This window comes from Dipodomys merriami, unplaced genomic scaffold, assembly GCF_024711535.1.
Source record: "Dipodomys merriami isolate MVZ:Mamm:240054 unplaced genomic scaffold, mDipMer1.0.p SCAF_524, whole genome shotgun sequence".
NCBI classification, from domain to species: Eukaryota; Metazoa; Chordata; class Mammalia; order Rodentia; family Heteromyidae; genus Dipodomys; species Dipodomys merriami.
The window spans coordinates 475,037-494,374 of record NW_027206096.1 but is presented as its reverse complement, the minus strand read 5'-3'; the positions used below and the strand labels follow the sequence as shown (position 1 = coordinate 494,374).

The 19,338-nt window shown below is 42.0% G+C and overlaps 1 protein-coding gene across 3 annotated transcripts in view; it reads left to right on the top strand.

Annotated features, from left to right (window-relative positions):
* The window catches only part of LOC138811394 (disintegrin and metalloproteinase domain-containing protein 17), a 56,497-nt gene that overhangs the window by 25,749 nt on the left and 11,410 nt on the right, over positions 1–19,338 (top strand). For 2 of the 3 annotated variants that reach the window (XM_069999126.1, XM_069999128.1), the window contains 5 exons: positions 7,344–7,477; positions 10,275–10,364; positions 12,281–12,394; positions 13,890–14,034; positions 14,134–14,222. In XM_069999126.1, coding sequence (XP_069855227.1) covers positions 7,344–7,477; positions 10,275–10,364; positions 12,281–12,394; positions 13,890–14,034; positions 14,134–14,222 — 572 coding nt within the window. Of the gene's footprint in view, positions 1–7,323; positions 7,478–10,274; positions 10,365–12,280; positions 12,395–13,889; positions 14,035–14,133; positions 14,223–19,338 lie in introns of all 3 variants that reach the window. The other variant, XM_069999129.1, reaches the window with a different exon arrangement.

Below are 19,338 nucleotides of genomic sequence, written 5' to 3'. Positions count from 1 at the left end.
AACACTAGAAAACAGTAGGAGCAACAATGATTATACATAAAATGTTTGTCTTAAAAAGCGTAGGGAAGGGGCTAGGAAGGTGGCTCAGTGGTAGAGTGCTTGCCTTGCATGCATGAGGCCCTGGGTTCGATTCCTTAGTACCACATAAGCAGAAAAAGCCAGAAGTAGTGCTGTGGCTCAAGTGGTACAGTGCTAGCTTTGAGCTAAAGAGCTGAGGGACAGCATCCAGGTCCAGAGTTCAAGCCCCACTACTGACAAAAAAACAAAAAAAAAGTACCGAGGCTGGGAATGTGGCTTAGTGGTAAAGTGCTTGCCTACCAGGCATGATTGCTCAGTACCACATAAACAGAAAAGGCCAGAAGTGGTGCTGTGGCTCAAGTGGTAGAGTGTTAGCCTTGAGCAAAAGAAGCTCAGAGACAGTACCCAGGCTCTGAGTTCAAGTCCCAAGACTGGAAAAAAATGGGGAAAGCTGATGGCTCAGGCCTGTAATCCTAGCTAGTACTCAGGAGGCTGAGATCCGAGGATTGTGGTATGAAGCTACCATGGGCAGGAAAGTTTTTGAGACTCTCATCTCCAATTAATCATAGAAAAAGCCAGAAATTATGCTGTGACTCAAGTGGTATAGTGCTAACCTTGAGCCAAAGAATCCAGGGACAGTGCCCAGGCCTGGTACCCTCAAAAAAAAAAAAAAAAATTGGGCAAAAGAAAATTAAATTGCTGGAAGCAGAATTCTTAGAAATGTCAAAACAATACTTGTGGAATTCATCCTTAGAGCTCATAAGAAATTTGAGGAGATAGGTGGCAAGGTGATGATAGCAGAGGAGAAAAGTCCATTAACAGAAGAGACTAGACTGAAGAGAGGAGGAGAGAACACCAGTCAGGAGCTGTGAAGAAGGTGGTGGGGGGCAGAAAGCCGTAGAGAAACCAACACAGTCGAAGGAAAGCAGCTAGAAAAAGGCCCAGTGGCTCCCCTTATCTTGGGGGTTGGGTAGGGAATAGTGAGGCACCATCTTGAGATGGTGCCCATTGTTGGAGGCTGAGTTACTCTAGGATCCTGGGAATAAAGAACTATCACAGTCAAAAGAGTCACAGGACACCTTGCCCTAGAGTTTGGGCATAAGTGAATGGTAAGATGTGGTTGAGGAGAGGGAAGTGTTTGACAAGGCATTGCAGAGAATTGAACACTGGGGGCTGTGCTAGGCTGCACTGGGCAAAAGAAGCCTGGGTCTCTGCAGACATGCAGCAGAGACACGCAGCAGAGGCACAGTGCAAGACACTGTTCTGGTCCTCAGAGGAGCGCAGCTGTGGCTCACGGCTGGCAGAGGTGTCATTAGAGGCCGCAGGATGCTGAAGGCTTGGGCATGGCAGTTGTTGGGAGTTCCATACCCTCTGATTAGTGGCCTCACCTCTTGAGTGAGGCCAGGGTGGCAGCAAGGCCTGGAGCCTGTTTGACTTCATACCCACTCCCCAGGGTCTGCCCCGGTTCCACGCATTGACCGCTGGGCGGTTACACCCAGACCTCTGTCCTGCGATTCCCACATACACACAGAAATAATTGAAAATCCACATTGTATTTTCATAGCTTGTTTTTGTTGCTTGCTGTTTTGAGTGTGGTTGTTTGAATTATTTTTAACTTTCTGTTTGTATCGATTGTTTATCTGATGGAGGTAATTTTGTATTCTCCCTCCTGTTTGTTTCTTAGCTCTGGTTTTCTTCCCTTCCTTTTCTCTGCAGTCACAATATCTGAGCCACAGCACCCTCCTTTTCAGTATTGAACCTGAAATCATGTCTTCTTCTTCCTATTGCTATCTCACTCCTAATGGGTGAGAGAGAACTACTCTATCCCTAATCCTTTCACTCTTGGCTGGTAACTTGAGTTGCCCCAAGCATCATTTCCTTATTTTGTGTGTGTGTATTGTTTTCATCTCTCTTCCCCCTCTTCCTCACCATTAATAGATTGTCTCTGTGTTCTCATTAACCTCTTCTGTTAAGCTTCTTTCCATGTGTAAATGCGTGCCTTGTATTGTTCATTGGTGTTATCCCGTCAGCCCTGGCTCTTCCTGCATCACGAGGGTGTCTGTGACTGTCCTACATCACGAGGGTGACTGTGACTATCCTGGATCATGAGGGTGTCTGTGACTGTGACTATCCTGCATCATGAGGATGTCTGTGACTATCCTGCATCACGAGGGTGTCTGTGACTGTCCTACATCATGAGGGTGTCTGTGATGAGGGTGTCTGTGACTATCCTGCATCACGAGGGTGTCTTTGACTATCCTGCATCACGAGGGTGTCTGTGACTATCCTGCATCACGAGGGTGTCTGTGACTATCCTACATCACGAGGGTGTATGTGACTATCCTGCATCACGAGGGTGTCTGTGACTATCCTACATCATGAGGGTGTCTGTGACTGTGACTATCCTGCATCACAAGGGTGTCTGTGACTGTCCTACATCATGAGGGTGTCTGTGACGAGGGTGTCTGTGACTATCCTGCATCACGAGGGTGTCTGTGACTGTGACTATCCTGCATCACGAGGGTGTCTGTGACTGTCCTACATCATGAGGGTGTCTGTGACGAGGGTGTCTGACTGTCCTGCATCACGAGGATGTCTGTGATTGTCCTACATCACGAGGGTGTCTGTGACTATCCTGCATCACGAGGATGTCTGTGACTATCCTACATCACGAGGGTGTCTGTGACTGTCCTACATCACGAGGGTGTCTGTGACTATCCTGCATCACGAGGGTGTCTGTGACTATCCTGCATCACGAGGGTGTCTGTGACTATCCTGCATCACGAGGGTGTCTGTGACTATCCTGCATCACAAGGGTGTCTGTGACTGTCCTGGAGAAGCAGTGGTGACTGGTCTTCACTTGGGATTGCCCCAGACACAAAGCTGTGGTTTTTCAACTGCAGTGGCTTTTGCAGTCCGGCTCTCCTGCCCTCAGCTTGAAGTACAGAACAGGCTTGTGCCCAATGTTGAGCATTGAAATGGAGTGTTTCTCCAATCTGATGGCAGGAAAATATACCACAACCAAGCCACTACTCAGTCTTAAGGAATCTCTGTGAAATACTTACCGAAAGGAGATAGAAGGCAAACTTCCACTTAAAACTTAGGTCCCATGTACATAAATCCCAGCCCCCCTCCCCCCCAAATTACATAATCCATGATTAAGCAAGGCAACATGCTTCCCTTAAAAGCAAACAATTTCACAAAGACTTAAGGGATAGTGAAAAGAAAGTAGTTTCAAATAATTTGAATAAAAAACAGTGACAAGAATGATGAATGAAATTAAAGAGGAGATGTTTAAATAACTGAATGACTTCCAGAGGATACAAGCAACTGTTGAGCTCAGAGATTTCAGACAGCTAAATGAACTAAAGTAGACAAGGCAGCAAATGAAAGAAGAATTAAGCAGGAATATGGAAATTTTGAAGAAAAAAATTATTGAAACCTTAGAAATGAGGTTAATAGCAAACAAAAAAATCAATTGAGCCAGGCGCTTACGGTTCAAAGCTCACTTGGGCAGGAAAATCCATGAGACTTATGGACTCCAGTTAACTTCCAGAAAACTTGTAAGCTGAGCTGTGGCTCAGAGAGCAGTAGAGCGCTAGCCTGGAGCAAAATTGTTCAGGGGCAGACCTAAGCCCTGAGTTCAAACCCATGACCAATAAAAAAATGAAAATCAGTTGAAAGCCTAGCTAATAGAACATACTAAGTTGAAAGTAAGGTGTCAGGGATTGAAGATAAAACAAAGGAATCAGGTCAGTTATCTAAAGACATTTAAAAAACACTAAAAATTATTTGGTATCAAGAAAGATACATACTGCTTATAATCTAAGAAGGATGCTGGTCTTGGAGCATCTATTTAGGATCATTTTAGAAAACATAACCATTTTGAAAAAGGTCTACTCTCATTATTTATTTATTTATTTATTTGTAAAGAAACAGGGTCTTGGAAGTAGTACTGTGGCTCAAGCGGTAGAGTGCTCGCCTTGAGCTGAAGAGCACAGGGACAGCGCCCAAGCCCAGAGTTCAAGCTATAACCGACAAAAAAAAAAAAAAAGAAAAAGAAAGAAACAGGGTCTTACTATGTTGCCCAGGCTAGCTTTGAATTTTGGGCTTAAATGATTCTCTTTTTGCCAGCCCTGGGGCTTGAACACTAGGCCTGGGCACTGTCCTTGAGCTGCTTTTGCTCAAGGCTAGCACTCTACTACTTGAACCACAGCGCCACTTCTGGCCTTTTCTGTGTATGTGGTGCTGAGGAATTGAACCCAGACTTCATGCATGCTAGGTGAGCACTCTACCACAAAGCCACATTCCCAGCCCTTAAGTGATTCTCTTGCCACAGCCTCTTGAGTTCCTGAGACTATGGATGCCTGTTCATGCCCTTTACTGTTCTCATTTTTAAGACTTAGATACATACTAGCAAGCACTTAACACAGAGCCACATTTCAGACCCTACATTCCTTCCTGGTTGGCTTTTGCTCTGCATCCTGCTTGAGAGATCTCTCTATATTGCTGCATGTAGCAGTAGTATAGTCTATACTGCTATATTACTAAACTATAGCAGTACTCTTCCGTACTATAGAAATGTAGTATGTTGTTGTGTAGGATTTCATTGTAAGTATACTAATGTATTCTTTGTTGATTAATATTGTGTTGATTTATGTGTTTATTTTTTGCCAGTCCTGTGGCTTGAACTCAAATATCCCAGAGCTTTTTTTTTTTTTTTTTTTTTTTTTTAATGTTTTTTTGGGTCCGGTTGTGGGGCCTGAACTCTGGGCCTGAGTACTGTCCCTCAGCTCTTCAGCTCAAGGCTAGCGCTCTACCACTTGAGCCTCAGTGCCACTTCCGGCTTTTTTCTTTTTGCTTATGTGGTGCTAAGGAATCGAACCCAGGGCCTCAGGCATGCAAGGCAAGCGCTCTACCACTGAGCCACCTTCCCAGCCTCTCTCAGAGCTTCTTTTGCTCAAGGCTAGCACTATTGTTTGAACCACAGCACCACTTCTGGCCTTTTCTGAGCATTTTATTGTAGATAAAAGTTTCACAGACTTCTCTGCCTGGGCTGGCTTTGAACTGCAATCCTCAGATCTCAGCCTTCTGAGTAGCTAGGATTACAGTTGTGAGCCACCACCAACACCTTACAGGCTGATTTGTTTTTATTGTTTGTTTATGTATTTTTGTGTTGGTCCTGTGGCTTAAGTCTGGTTCAAGTCTGGCACTCTACCGTACGGACTTTCCTGCTCAGGCTAACTTCAAACTACAGTCCTTTGGATCTCAGCCTCTGAGTAGCTAGGATTACAGGTGTGAGCCCCTGGTGCTGGCTTGGGTTGACTTGTTTCTGTACATGTTTTGCTTGTTCATGGTTTTTGGTGCATCTATGCTGGCATTTTTGTTGGGTTTATACGTTGGAATAGAGTTACTTTTTACAGGCCATGGGTATGTTCAACGTCAGTGGGTATTACCATTTTTAAACTGGATATGCTGGTTCACACCCTCACTGTCCATTCAGGCGGGGTGCAGGGGGTTCACATGCCCACTAGTAATTGGAATAGCTAGCTCCTAAGCTATATTACAGTATTATATGGTTTTAAAATATTTTCCCTTGACTTCTATTGAGTTCAATAAATGTTTAAATATTTGTTGGCCATTTGAATAACTCCTTTGTAAGTAAGATGCTTATATAAAATTTTTCCTGCTTTTTAAAAATTAAGTTGTCTATACAACTGTTAGGCAAATGTTGTCTAATAGTTTGGATAAGCTCATTCTCTCCCAGTTATGTGTGATGTCTTCTCCTTTAACAATGCTGTATTTGGGAACAGCAGTTTCTTTTTTTTTTGTCAGTCGTGGGGCCTGAACTCTGGGCCTGGGCGCTGTCCCTTAGTTCTTCAGCTTAAGGCTAGTGCTCTACCACTTGAGCCTCAGCACCACTTCCGGGTTTTTCTGCTTATGTTGTGCTGAGGAATCGATCCCAGGGCCTCATGCATGCTAGGCAAGCGCTCTACCCTGAGCCACCTTCCCAGCCCAGCAGTTTCTAATTTTAATGTAGATAATTTATCATTTATTTTCTGCGATGGTTAGTGCTTTTGTGTCCTGTTTAAGACATCTTTCCCACTATAAAGGCCAAGTCTTCTATCACTTAGAAACTATATTATTATGCTTTTCACATTTCGATCTTAATCTTTCTGGACTAGAGTTTGTGTATGGTGTGAGTTAGGGGTCAATATTTTTTTCATGGCATTTTTCTGATTTGCCCAGCAAGTGGAAGCGAGGCTGGCTGTGGCTCCAGTCTTACTGGGCAAACTCTTGGCAGTCACTATTAAATGCAGCCTTTGCTGTAGTGTTGTTGGGAGCCATTCTTTACCAGATGAAGGAAGTTTCCTTTACTTCTTGTTAGCTACATTTTTTCAATTTTATTTTACATCAGAAGTTGTTCATTTTCATCAGTTGATTTTTAAATCATTTATTAAACTGACTATTATGTTTTCATTTTTTTAAAAATTCACTTATTTTAAATTGACAAACTATATTCAAGATGTGACACTGTCCTTTTTTGGAATAAACCTTACTTGGTCCTGGAGTAAAGGGAACCAAAATAGAATTACTAGCATTTTAGCCTATCGATCAGTAAACTCTTAAATAATTTGATGACTTGCTAAGAAAGATCTCATTAACATTTGTTACAAAAGCGTATCTGTAGCTGTGTATTTGTAATTCCACATAAAATGTACTGATGGCTTTGTAGAGCTCCATCTGGACTGAGGGCATTTATGATACATGTGTCCCTGTGGATACATGCTTCTGCATATCTCATAAATGGTCTCTTGCTTGGGAATATGTGTAAGCACTAAGCAGACAGCCTGCTTGTGTGGAGATGGCTGTAGGGGTTTCAGCCTAGTGCGAATGACCTGAGGCACCTGCAGATCCCAGCAGGGCTAATTTTTAATGTGTGGTTGCCTTGACATTTTCACTTTGACCTTGATTAACTCATCAGCTTCTAGGCAAAAACTATGATGGCTTTACAGTGTAGAACTAGACAGTCACCTTACTGTGTTAACACTTCTGTGATAAGAGGGATTGAACTTGGGGCAAGTATTCTGCCATTCACCCAGTCTCCACCCTTGTTGGTTCTAAATTCTACAATATTAAAAACTCGTATTACTTTTTACTTTTCTGTCTTCCTCTAAACTGTTTTTTTATTCAAGATGTCTTAAAAGATACTAAGCTTAAATATTGTCTATTTCACAAATATACTAGATTTAAGGTGTTACTATAAAAAAACCCTCCTTGTTTTGATGAATTTTGATTTAATAGTGCATACAAATTCATATTAGAGTTTGTTCATCGGGTGAAGAGAAGAACTGGTCCTAACCCCATGAAGAACACCTGTAAATTATTGGTGGTAGCAGATCATCGCTTTTATAAATACATGGGCAGAGGGGAAGAGAGCACCACTACCAATTACTTAGTAAGTATTTGAGATTGCATAAGGTAACTGGACAAATAATTTATGTAGGTGGGTAAATTCCATTAGAAGAAGGCGTTGGTAATTTGAAACTTAAATGAAACCAGTTCTGTTCCACATGTTCTGTCATTTCTCTTCAAATAACTGCAGAATGTTCTCTCAGGTTCTGTTAGTATATGGAAACCATAGGTTCAATTTTACAAAATCTATTTATACTTTTATTATTTATTTTGATGATATGGGGGTTGAACTCACCATTGGAGCCACACCTCTTGGTATTTTTTTTTTTTGGGGGGTCCGGTCGTGGGGCCTGAACTCTGGGCCTGGGCGCTGTCCCTCAGCTCTTCAGCTCAAGGCTAGCGCTCTACCACTTGAGCCACAACGCCACTTCCAGCTTTTTTCTTTTTTGCTTATGTGGTGCTGAGAAATCAAACCTAGGGCCTCAGGCATGCAAAGCAAGTGCTCTACCACTGAGCCACCTTCCCAGCCTTACCTCTTGGTATTTTTAAGATAGTGTCTTGCTCACTGCCAGGCGCTAACCTCAGCCTAAGATCTTCCCACCTATGCTTCTCATATAGCTAGGGTTAAAGAATACACCACTACTGCCAGCTTGCTTGTTGAAAAGAGGATTTTCTTAGCATTTTGCTAGGGCTGTCCTGTTAACATGATTCTTTTTTTTTTTTCTTTTTTTCTTTTTTCTTTTTGTCTGTCTTGGGGCCTTGAACTCTGGGCCTGGCACTGTTACTCAGCGCTGCAGCTCAAGGCTAGTGCTACTAATTGAGCTATAGCGCCACTTCTGGTTTTCTGGTGGTTTATTGGAGGTAAGGGTCTCAGGGACTTTTCCTGCCTGGGCTGGCTTCAAACTGTGATCCTCAGATCTCAGCCTCCTTTGCAGCTAGGATTATAGGCATGAGCCACCAGTGCCTGGCTTCCTTTTTTTTTTTTTTTTCTTTTGTGGGACTTGAACTCAGTATCTGATGCTTTTGCTCATTGGCTAGTACTCTACCAGTTGAGGCATGCCTCAAACCCCACCATGTGATCCTTCTTATTTCCACCTTCCAAGTAGCTGAGATCACAGATGTGGGCTACTGTGCCTGGCTCTATTCAGAATCTTTTCTACGATTATTATTTTTGGCAGTACTGAGACTTGAACTCAGCACAGTCCCGCTGAGCTGATCTCCAGCTCTGCTTTTTGCTATGGTTATTCTTAGGGTAGCAGATGCTCACCTGAGTGATGTGCAGTGCCTGTCCTTGCGAGAACTGCAGAAGAGGTGCATGCCACCACATCTAGCTTCCTGACTGTGCTGGCCTAGAACAGCCATTCTCCCAGTCCGCATGGGATGACAGGCACACTCCACTGTGCGCAGCTATGGGTTAAGAGAGGTGTCCCATGAGCTTTTCTGCTCAGGGTGGCCTTAAGCCACGGTCCTCACAGTCTTGGCCTCCTAAGTAGCTAGGATTGCACGAGTAAGCTGCTAGCACTGGCTAAGCTAGTCATTTCTACAGCTCTGTTGTGTGAACCTGTGCATATCTTTTTGCATGTATGCACATTCCATGGCAAAGTTAAAGAGCTAATCACAGTCTGTAACTTTGTGAAACAGGTGAGATACGAAGCAAAGCCTGGAGCACTGAGAACACTGGGTATTTCCTGGTGTTGCCGGGTCAAGCCCCGGGTCCCACGCATGCTGGGCGCACACTTTTTCACTGCTCTATCCCTAAGCCAGCACTGGAGCTTTAAGCATCAACTATTACAGTTTTTTTTAATGTCAAAGCAGTAACTTTTCATCGACATTTTTGTTAGTATGACCTCATTCGTCATGATAAACTTGGCCTTGAAGAAAATGTTGCCATTGAGTGGACAGACAATGCGGCTATCCATGAACCAGCAGCCAGTGCAGTCGCGTCCCTTCTCATGCTTTCCACTGTACCCTTCTGTCGCCCCTCTGTCCTCTCCTCCATGTCAAGTGAGAGAATTTGCTAGCAGCACAGTGGGGGAGGGAGGGTCATCTTGTACTTTCTTCCTGAAAGTGCCCCTCCTTAATCTGGGCTCCAGTCTTGTATTTTTGTGTAGCTTATGCCATGAGCGTGAGTATAACGAGAGGTCTACTTTTAAAAGTTGTATTTCTAATTACTTGCAAGCAAAACCATTTCAGGATTTATCAGACCTTTGTCATCACCATCCTGGAACAAACTTCGTCACCTCAGGTTTTGAGCAGAACCTTGCTCTCCTTGAGGCAAAGCCAGGCACTAGCATTTTTAATTCCTCTCGAGTCATCTTGTAATTGTACTGTCCCTCCAGGTCCAGCTTCCAGGACCTAGACCAGGAGGAGGAGGAAGGGTGCAGTGTACCTCATCCCTCGGTCCCCCTTAATAGTTCAGTGTGCACTTGGGGTGGGACAGCAGTGGTCACCACGCCCTGTTATTTGTTCCAGGACACATTGAGGAGATGGAGGCACCCTACTTGGAAGGGAATAGGTTTTGATGTCAGTTGACTTGTATTTCCATAGTTCATTGTGAAGTAGTTTCTAAAAAGCTTGATACTTGATATTTTGGTTCTATATATATCTGACTACCTAAAATTTGGAGTCATTTGCACCATTATTTTATTCCAATAATAGCACTATAAGTCTGAGGCCAGAATAACTTCTTTGGTAGAGCCATCAGTGATAAAGATTAACATCCTAGTGGTACTTTTTCTAATTAGTTCAGACTTTGGCACTGACCTTTTCCAATGGATTTTTGTGTTACATTGTGAAGAGTGATAAGGGTTTCCTAATGTCTTTTTCTTTGATTCATACAGATAGAACTAATTGACAGAGTTGATGACATATATCGGAACACTTCGTGGGATAATGCGGGTTTTAAAGGTTATGGAATACAGATAGAGCAGGTATTTATCAATAGACATGGCTTCATATATTACTTGATGAGGTGAAGTAAACATGTTTATTAATTTAAAACCCAAAACCTTTTTCCCCATTAGTTATAACTGTTCTCAAGTTCTCACTGATTTTTAATTCTTTCTGGTAAGTTGCCCAGTGTTTTTGATAACAATTCTAGAGTATTAAGTTTTCTGTCCTGGGGCCTGTTGAGGGAGAAGGCTCTTTGTACCATTTTATTCCCACTCTGCTCAGTTTTTGGGTCCTTTATCTCCTAGGATGATGTATTATTGAATTAGAAAATTTACTGAAATACTGCATGGATATTTTTGTGTATAGAACAGTAGATCTCTTAACACCTCCTTCTAGTTCCCTATGAGCTGTTAGTAGAAGCCTCTAATGCTTTCTTAATTATGTCTCCTTGTAAAAGTTGTTCCAGATTGCTCAGTGTAGTTTAAGAGACTTATGAAATGGAATATTGCCTTGGCTAAATTTGATGTATTAGTTATGTGAATAATTTTATATGTTCTATAGCATAGAATTCAAAGATTAAGTGATCTCTGAAATCATGTACCATATTTAAATTTTGATAGTGTTCGTATAAAACAATTATTTTTTTCCATTCTTTTCTACCATTGTGCATTTTCATTTTATTTTATGTGATTTTTTTGGTGCTGGTCCTGGGGCTTGAACTCGGGGCATAGGCCCTGTCCCTGAGGTTTTGCTCAAGGCTAGTGCTCTACCACTTTGAGCCATAGCTCTGCTTCTGGTTTGTAGGTGGTTAATTGGAGATAAAAGTCCCATGGTTATTGCTGCTGGAGCTGGCTTGGAACCGTAATCCTTAGATCTCAACCTGCTGAGTAGCTAGGATTACAGGTGTGAACCCCTGGCACCCAGCTGCATTTTCTTTTTAAAGTTATTATTTGAATAGGGGTAACATATTAATGATAGAAGACAGTAGTTCAGTATGGATCTTCTTGGAGGTATGATATGTATACCCAGCACACATAAGTAGAAATCTATATTTGATGCACTGGGGTATGTGTACTCTTTTTCACGTTGCATTTTTATTCCTCAGCAGATTGCACATGTACAAAGCAACTGCAGCTGTTTCAGAGCAGCTTCATCATGTTCAAGTTTTCAAGGACTAGTAGTAAATACAGTCAGAACATGATAATGGAGAAATCAGACATACCAACTTCCTTAGCCCATAATGGGTGGAGGACCTACCTGGTTTAGATGTGTAGTCATGGTGAGCTTTTAGAATCGATCCCGTTCACCCACCACCAATACTGCAGAGCATCCCCTTTCCCCCCAAATCAGAGAACTTACCTCCTGTGGCTGTGCAGCCCAGAGTGGGCCCTGGGTACAAACAGGAAGCCAAATTGCCAGAAACAGGTCAGCATGGCCTCCTTCCTTTCCCCAACTCACCAGTGGGAAACGTTTGTTCCTTTCTTTCCTTCTTAGCAAGTTTAATATGAATTTGTTTGCAAGGAGAAGCTCTAGTTCTGTACAGTCCCTTACTCAAGCCACACAGAGTGCTGCGCATCATAGTCTATTTTTAAATTATTGACTGTATTGACTGTATTGACTGTATTGTATTTTAGGTTTTTTATCCAAAGTCTCAGTTTTTAAAAATAAATGTAGAGGATATGAAATTTAGCACATTGATAACTTTATAAATAATTCATTGACACATTGTCTATAACATGGTTTTCAGTTAAAATTTGAATATGATAGCTGAACAATTGATTGGATTTTGCTTCTAAAACATTTTTTTCTAGAATATAGACTTGTTTTTGATACAGCATCTTTCTGTTTATTCCATGTTGAATTGAAACTTGCACTTTTCTCAGCTAAAATAATATACTCAGAGTCAGGTGACTTTGTTTTAAGTGTTCTAAGTGTGTTATCTCTTTAAGTATAGATTCGCATTCTCAAGTCTCCACAAGAGGTAAAACCTGGTGAAAAGCACTACAACATGGCCAAAAGTTACCCACAGGAAGATAAGGATGCTTGGGACGTAAAGATGTTACTAGAGGTAGGTCTTGGCATCCTGGATTTGGTGTTCCTGATTACCCTTTGTGGATTATGTACACTGCACTAATGGGGAACATACTAGAAAAGATGATGGAAAACCTGGAGCAGTCCACCCTGTGCATCTAGTAGTAACCCATCCCCTGTAGTTGGGCAGACATCAGCTGGCAAAACAAGTTGTGAAAAAACAAATGCTACTAAGCAGTCCTTAACTTTTGTACTTGATAAAGTAGGTAGAGTCCATGCTGAAGGTAACATATTACCTAGTATGGAGATTTTTATAGGTCTGTCTTCATCCCTCACTGTTTTGTAACAGGTTTCTCTAAAGCTCATTGATGGATCTTTTAGGCAATAGTCAGATAGGCTATGGACTAATGTATTAGATGATAGAAATACAAGCTGGAGATCTGAAAGTTCATTTTTTTTTTTCTTGGTTGTGGGGCTTGACCTCTGGGCTTGGGCGCTGTCCCTTAGCTCTTCAGCTCAAGGTGAGCGCACTACTGCTTGAGCCACAGCACCACTTCCGGTTTTCTGGTGGTTTATTGGAGATAAGAGTCTCATGGACTTTTTTGCCCGGGCTGGCCTTGAACTGCGATCCTCATCTCAGCCTCCTGAGTAGCTAGGATTATAGGTATGAGCCACCCAACGCCCAGCTGATCTGTAAGTTTTCTAAGCAATTTAACATTCTTGTTTTCATTCTGGCAATAAATTTAAAAGTAGTTTACCTTACCCATCCTGTGTGATGTGAAATCTTGCCACAGAATTCCAGTGTCTTGAGTTGGTATGTACTGTTGGTTTGCTGTAAAGTGACCTACAATGCAGTGACAGCATCTGTCTTTAAATCCACGGAGCCCTGTGGGAGCCATTCCACCTTACACAATGCACTCTGGTCATTCCTTTAAAACTTTGTTTTTAACTCCCAACACTTTTTTTTTTTAAATTTAGAGTCTCAGGACTGTTAAGGTAGAAGTTTTCTTTTTCTTTGTTCTTTTTTTAAAATGTGTTAACTTGTTTTGAAATAAGGAAAAAAAACTTTCATAAATCCAGTGTTGATTTAAGTGGTTGAAATTTTTTATTTTAGTAACATGAAAATAAATATTTGTGTTTTTCTGTCTTCCTGGTATTATAAAATTTAGAAATATTAGAAAATATACTCCCTGCTCAAATCGACAGAAACAAAGCAGTCGCTGCAAACCAGTAGAACCCTTGGAACCCTTTAGAAGATCTATCTGGGTATGCTTCAGTCCCCTGGTAGAATTGGGGTGCCTTGGGCCTGCCTGTAGGTCTCTTCCACAGAGAAGTAGGGAGTTAGTTCGGAAAGGCCCCCAACTCTCGCCCTACCCTCCCAAACCACAGTGTCTGCTTCCTGCCTGCACCAGCGTGTGATGCAACATGGTGCACGCTGGTGCACCGTTGCAGCAGTCCCCGTGCTGTTCTGGAATAGTCCGTTGAAACACCTTTTAGTCTGGTATAATTGTTGATCTATTTTTTTTTTAAAGCAATTCAGCTTTGATATAGCTGAGGAAGCGTCTAAGGTCTGCCTAGCACATCTTTTCACATACCAGGATTTTGATATGGGAACGCTTGGATTGGCTTATGTTGGCTCTCCCAAAGCAAACAGTCATGGAGGTGTTTGTCCCAAAGGTAAGTCCCTTTTGTGTGACCATGATGCTCTGTGGGAAGATGATGGGGCTTTCTGCAGTCCTGTGTTTATAGCATGTTTTGTTTCCTTTCTGTCTGTAGCTTATTATAGCCCAGTTGGGAGGAAAAATATCTATCTGAATAGTGGTTTAACCAGCACAAAGAATTATGGTAAAACCATCCTTACAAAGGTATGTTGATATATAATATATATGGAGTTATTATATTTTTTATAAAAGTATCATTGACAATGTATACTGTTTTGATTTCTCCCTAAGAAATCACATGTTTCTGTGAGAAATATGAGAAGTAAAATGTAGAGCAGAAAATAGAACCTCCTTTCTGGACGTGTCAGGATTGTGCTCTTAAACACCTCTTCCTGGAGTCCTCGCAGCTGCCCAGGGTTCCTTGTCTTTCCTGCAGCGCAGTTGTCATTCTAAGGTGCCCTGCATGTGCTCATTTCTTGGTCTGTGATTTTCCTCCTTTTTAATGAATAGCAAATAATCTTAGGAAATGCAGATTCTTGAGATTTTGCATATCTGAAACTGTCTTTATTTTTTTTGTTTGAACTCAGAGCCTTTCACTCTTACTCAGCTTTTTGGTCATGATTGACATTTTACCACTTCAGCCACACCTCCAGGTCCAGTTTTTGTTGGCTAATTGGAAAGAAGAGTCTTAGAGATTTATCTGCCAGGGCTGACTCTGACTGTTGATCCTCAGATCTCAGTCTCTTGAAAGCTAGGATTGTAGGTGTGAGCCACCAGCGTGCAGTTGTTTGTTTTGAGATAAGATCTCACTGTAGGGCCTGGGTTGGCCTAAAGCCGGCTCTGTTGCCCAGGCTAGCCTCGAACGCTCATCGTCCTGCCTCCCTCTGCCTCCTACATGCTGGAATTACAGCAGTATGTCTCCGTGTCTTAAACTTGGTTTATAATTTCAGTGTTTAAAGTCACTGCTCCGTTGTCTTCTGGTATTCATGTTGTTAGAAGAATCTACAGTCTTCAACTTTGTATGTGACTTAGTTTTTTTCTTTAGAAGATTTGTAGACTTATTTTTGTGCAGCTATATCTGTTCAGAATATGTTGGGCTATGCTGAACAGAAAATCGAATAAACAATCACATAAATGAGGGGTTCATTTCAGTCAAGTAGAAGCTCAGAGATCACCCTCTCCGGGTGCCTCGGAGATGCTCTTGGAAGTCCTGGGCCTCTGTCCTCATGCTTGTCACCTCCCAGTCACAACATGCTTCTCCTTTGAGTTTGATAAAGGAGAAAGAAGGGATCAGAACTGGTCTAGTCTGTCCCCTTTAAACACTTTCCTGCAGCTCCATTCAGTGGCTTCTGCTTGTCTCTGGACAGAAGTGGGACACGTGATATCTGTAGCACCAGGACGCTCCCAGAGTGGGAATGTGGCTATTTTAACGGAACATGTTGGTGCTCAGAGCACAATTGGGGCTTGTTAAGTTAGGAAGGTGAAGAGAGTAGATATTGGTAAGCAATATTGGTATCTAATATCCTGATGTACTAACTTGAAGGTTATGATTGCTATATGTCCCCACGCCTCACTGTCCTGGGTAAGTGGACCTGGACTCTAGAGACTTGTGTTTTTTTGTGCCAAAAAAAAATTGTTTGTAATTTTCTTTTTGAGACGGGGTCTTGCTATAAATTTCACATAGACTGGCCTTCAATGGTAAACCCTTTTCCCTCAGCCTTCCTAATGCTGAGATAATGGACATATGCCTCCGTACCTGGCTTAAAATAGCTTGTGTTATTTTAAAATAAGTTGTCTTTTTTTTTCTTCTTTCTCTTGCTGTGTTGCTCAGACTGGCCTCACATTCCTGGGCTCACGTGCGACTTTTGTCTCAGCCTTCTGAGCAGCTGGGCTTACAGGTAGGGCCCAACTGTCTTTTTTCTGGTCTGTTTGTTTCTTATTTAAAAACAGATATTTGACCATCGAGAGTGATCACCTGTGTTTTCCTGGGTTTTTTTTTTTTCCTCCTACTTTCCATTTATTTGTCTTTTGGTTCTGGTTTTCTGGATGATGTCTTGAACTTCATTTCCATTTTTAATCCCTTCTGACATTTTTTTGATTTCAATAGTCCATTTGTTCTCTTATCCCACCGCCTTTTTTTTTTTTTTTTTTTGAGAGCATCTTATTAAGTAGCTCAGACTAGCCAACTTGCTTATCTTCCTCCCTTAGCCAGACTATAGGGATCATCAAAATATACTACAACTTGTACCATTTCCCCCTACTTTTTTTTTAACTTCGTATTCTTCCATCATTGTAGAATTTTATTTTACCTCTCTAACAAATGAACTTTTTTCATGTCCTAAAGTTTTGTTTATATCTGTTGTCTCCTCTCTTGTTCTTTATCCTAGGTGGGTAATATACTTGTTATTCCTATGTGATTATTAGTGGGATTTCATGAAAGAATAAACGTAAAAGCATTGTGCATTTTTGTGCTGGTAGTTTCCCCTTCATTTGTTTCTTTTAATACTTTTTTATTGTAAAAATACTGTACAGAGGGGCTACAGTTACAGGAGCAAAGTAACGAGTACCCTTCATTCATTTATACTCTTAATTTGGGTATTGGGGAAAGAATTGAGAGAAAAATAAATCATGGGAGGTTGGAGCATTCGTTATAGAAATGGGTAGTGTTTAGTTTTAGTGTGTGTTTGCACGCGTGTGTATGTGTGTATGTACGTGTCTGCGTGTGTCAGTTCTGGGGCTTAAACTTGAGAGCTGAGCACTGTCCCTGAGCAAAGTTATTTTTTGTTAAGACTAGTGTTCTACCACTTTAAGCCACAGCTCCACTTCTCGTTTTTTGAGTGGTTGATGAGATAAGAATTTCACTGGGACTTTTCTGCCTGGACTGGCTTTCAACTGTGACTCTCAGATCTCAGCCTCCTCAGTAGCAAGAATTACAGGTGTGGGCTACCGGTATTCTACCACTTGAGCCACCACTCCACTTCTAGCTTTTTGGTACTTCATTTGGGATAAGAGTCTCATAGAGTTTCCTGCCTGGTTTGGCTTCACACTTTGATCTCTGTGCCTGGGTCAATTTTAGTTGTGTGTGTGTGTGTGTGTGTGTGTGTGTGTGTGTGTGTGTGATCGTGCGCTCACACGCACACATGCACACATACATACACATGCACGTGTGCTGTAAGTCCTTCCAGCTTCCTGAGCCTTCTGAAAAGTTGGTTACATACCAAACACCTTCCCCACCATGAACCAAGAAGCATATGAACTTGCAATGAAACTGTTATTAGGACTCTAGAAAGAACAGGACAGAAAGGACAAGAACATGGACTCCTTTTTTGGGGGTAATGGGGATTGAATTCAGGGCTCATACTTGCTGGGTAAGTGTTTACCACTAGAGCCACATTACCAGTTCGGATTGGCCTATTCTGAACTATTAAAATGTAAAGTCAGACAGGCCATAGCTTGGAGAAAATATTTGCCGAAGTCATAGCTGATGAAGGCCTACTATCTAAATTATGTTAAGAACTCTTAAATCTCAATAAGAAAATAAAGAACCCAATTTAGATATAAAGAATTGGAAAAGATGCACAGATAGCAAATCCATATACACACAGTGCAGTGCTCACCAGCGCATGTCATCAGGGAGTTGTAAACTAAGACAGCAGTGACATTGTGTTGCAAGTCTGTTAAAATGGCTGAAATCCCAAGTACTGACTGGGCATCCCTTGCCGCAGGGGTGTGCAGCACTAGCAGCTCTGACTCAGTGCCGGGGGGATGCAGCATGGCGCGGCTGCTTTTCTGGAAGACAGTCAGGCTCACACATGCCCTGCGCAATCATAATCCCTGGTGTTTCCTCAAATACGTTGAACACTGAAGGCCACACAAAGCCTGCACAGATAATGATGATAGCAGCTTAATTCACATGTGCCAAAACTTGGAAACAGCCTTGTCCTTGTTTAGATGAGTGGGTAACCTGGCACATCCCAACTTGTAGAAACAAAAAGAAAAAAAAGGGAAAGATTTGGAGAATCTGTGTGTTTGTTTTGGTGGTACTGGGAGGTAGGCCCAGGAATGTAAGCACCCCTCCACTGAGCTACACTCCAAGCCCCACAGGATTTTTAAAGCAGTGAAAACACTAGCAGAGGATATAGCCATGCAGGCTGGGCACAGTGGCATATCCCTGCAGACTCAGCTCCTCAGGAGGTTGAGGCAGAAAGATCTCTTGTTTCTAGGGAGTTTGAAGACAGCCCATGCAACATACCAAGATCCTATGTAAAAAAACCAAACAAAAACAAAAACACACCAAAAACTGAAAGATGGAAGAGCAAAAACAAGTGGAGGTATGACTGGTAGCCCACCAGCTTTGAGCTCTTGAGTTCAAGCTCCACTGCTGGCAGAAAAACAACAATAACACATTTGTCAGAACATACAGAATGGCCCTAATATAAACTATGGACCACGAGTGTTTAATAAGCAATGTAACATGAGTGAAGAGAAAGCCCTTACTCAATATTTAGGCACCTTTTAACTTCTGAAATTATTTTTCTTATTCTTTTACCCTTTAGGGGTGACAGCATCTTTATGGTTTCATTTCACATCATATTTTCTCAGCATTCCAGAATTTTCTAACAGTGTTTTGGAATTTTAAAGATAGTATTATTAGCAGGTCTACTAATGGATTCCTCCATTATTCAGTTAGAAATTACTTCATATCATACCTTCAGGGTTTGAGAATCTTGTTTTTTTTTTTTTGTTGGTCGGTCGTGGGGCCTGAACACTGGGCCTGGGCGCTTCCCTCAGCTCTTCAGCTCAAGGTTAGCCCTCTACCACTTGAGCTCACAGTACCACTTCCGGCTTTTTCTGCTTATGTGGTACTGAGGAATCGAACCCAGGGCCTCATGCATGCAAGGCAAGCACTCTACCACTGAGCCACCTTCCCAGCCTGAGAATCTTCTCGTATAGTGAAAAATACTAATCTTTCTGGTTCTGTAGAGTGATATTTCCCAAATCAGGATACATGAGAAGAAACTTAGATTTACTTGCTAAGTTCATTACTATAGGTAGAGAGAAATCTTCTGCTGAGTCAACTTTTAAATACAGCTTACAACCAGGTCCTAGTAAACCAGATCCTCTGTATTATTGACACTGTCAAAAGACACGAGACTGAGAAGCGTTGTGGTTTTATTCCTTACTTGTCTTTGATTTTTGTTGTTGTTTTGCCTTTTTGTCCCCTTCTGTTGAGAGCCTGTAGGGAGGCGCATGTGGTCTATCGGTGCCAGCATGCAGCTGGACAAGCCAGTGTTGGGTCATATTGACTGTCAGCATCTTA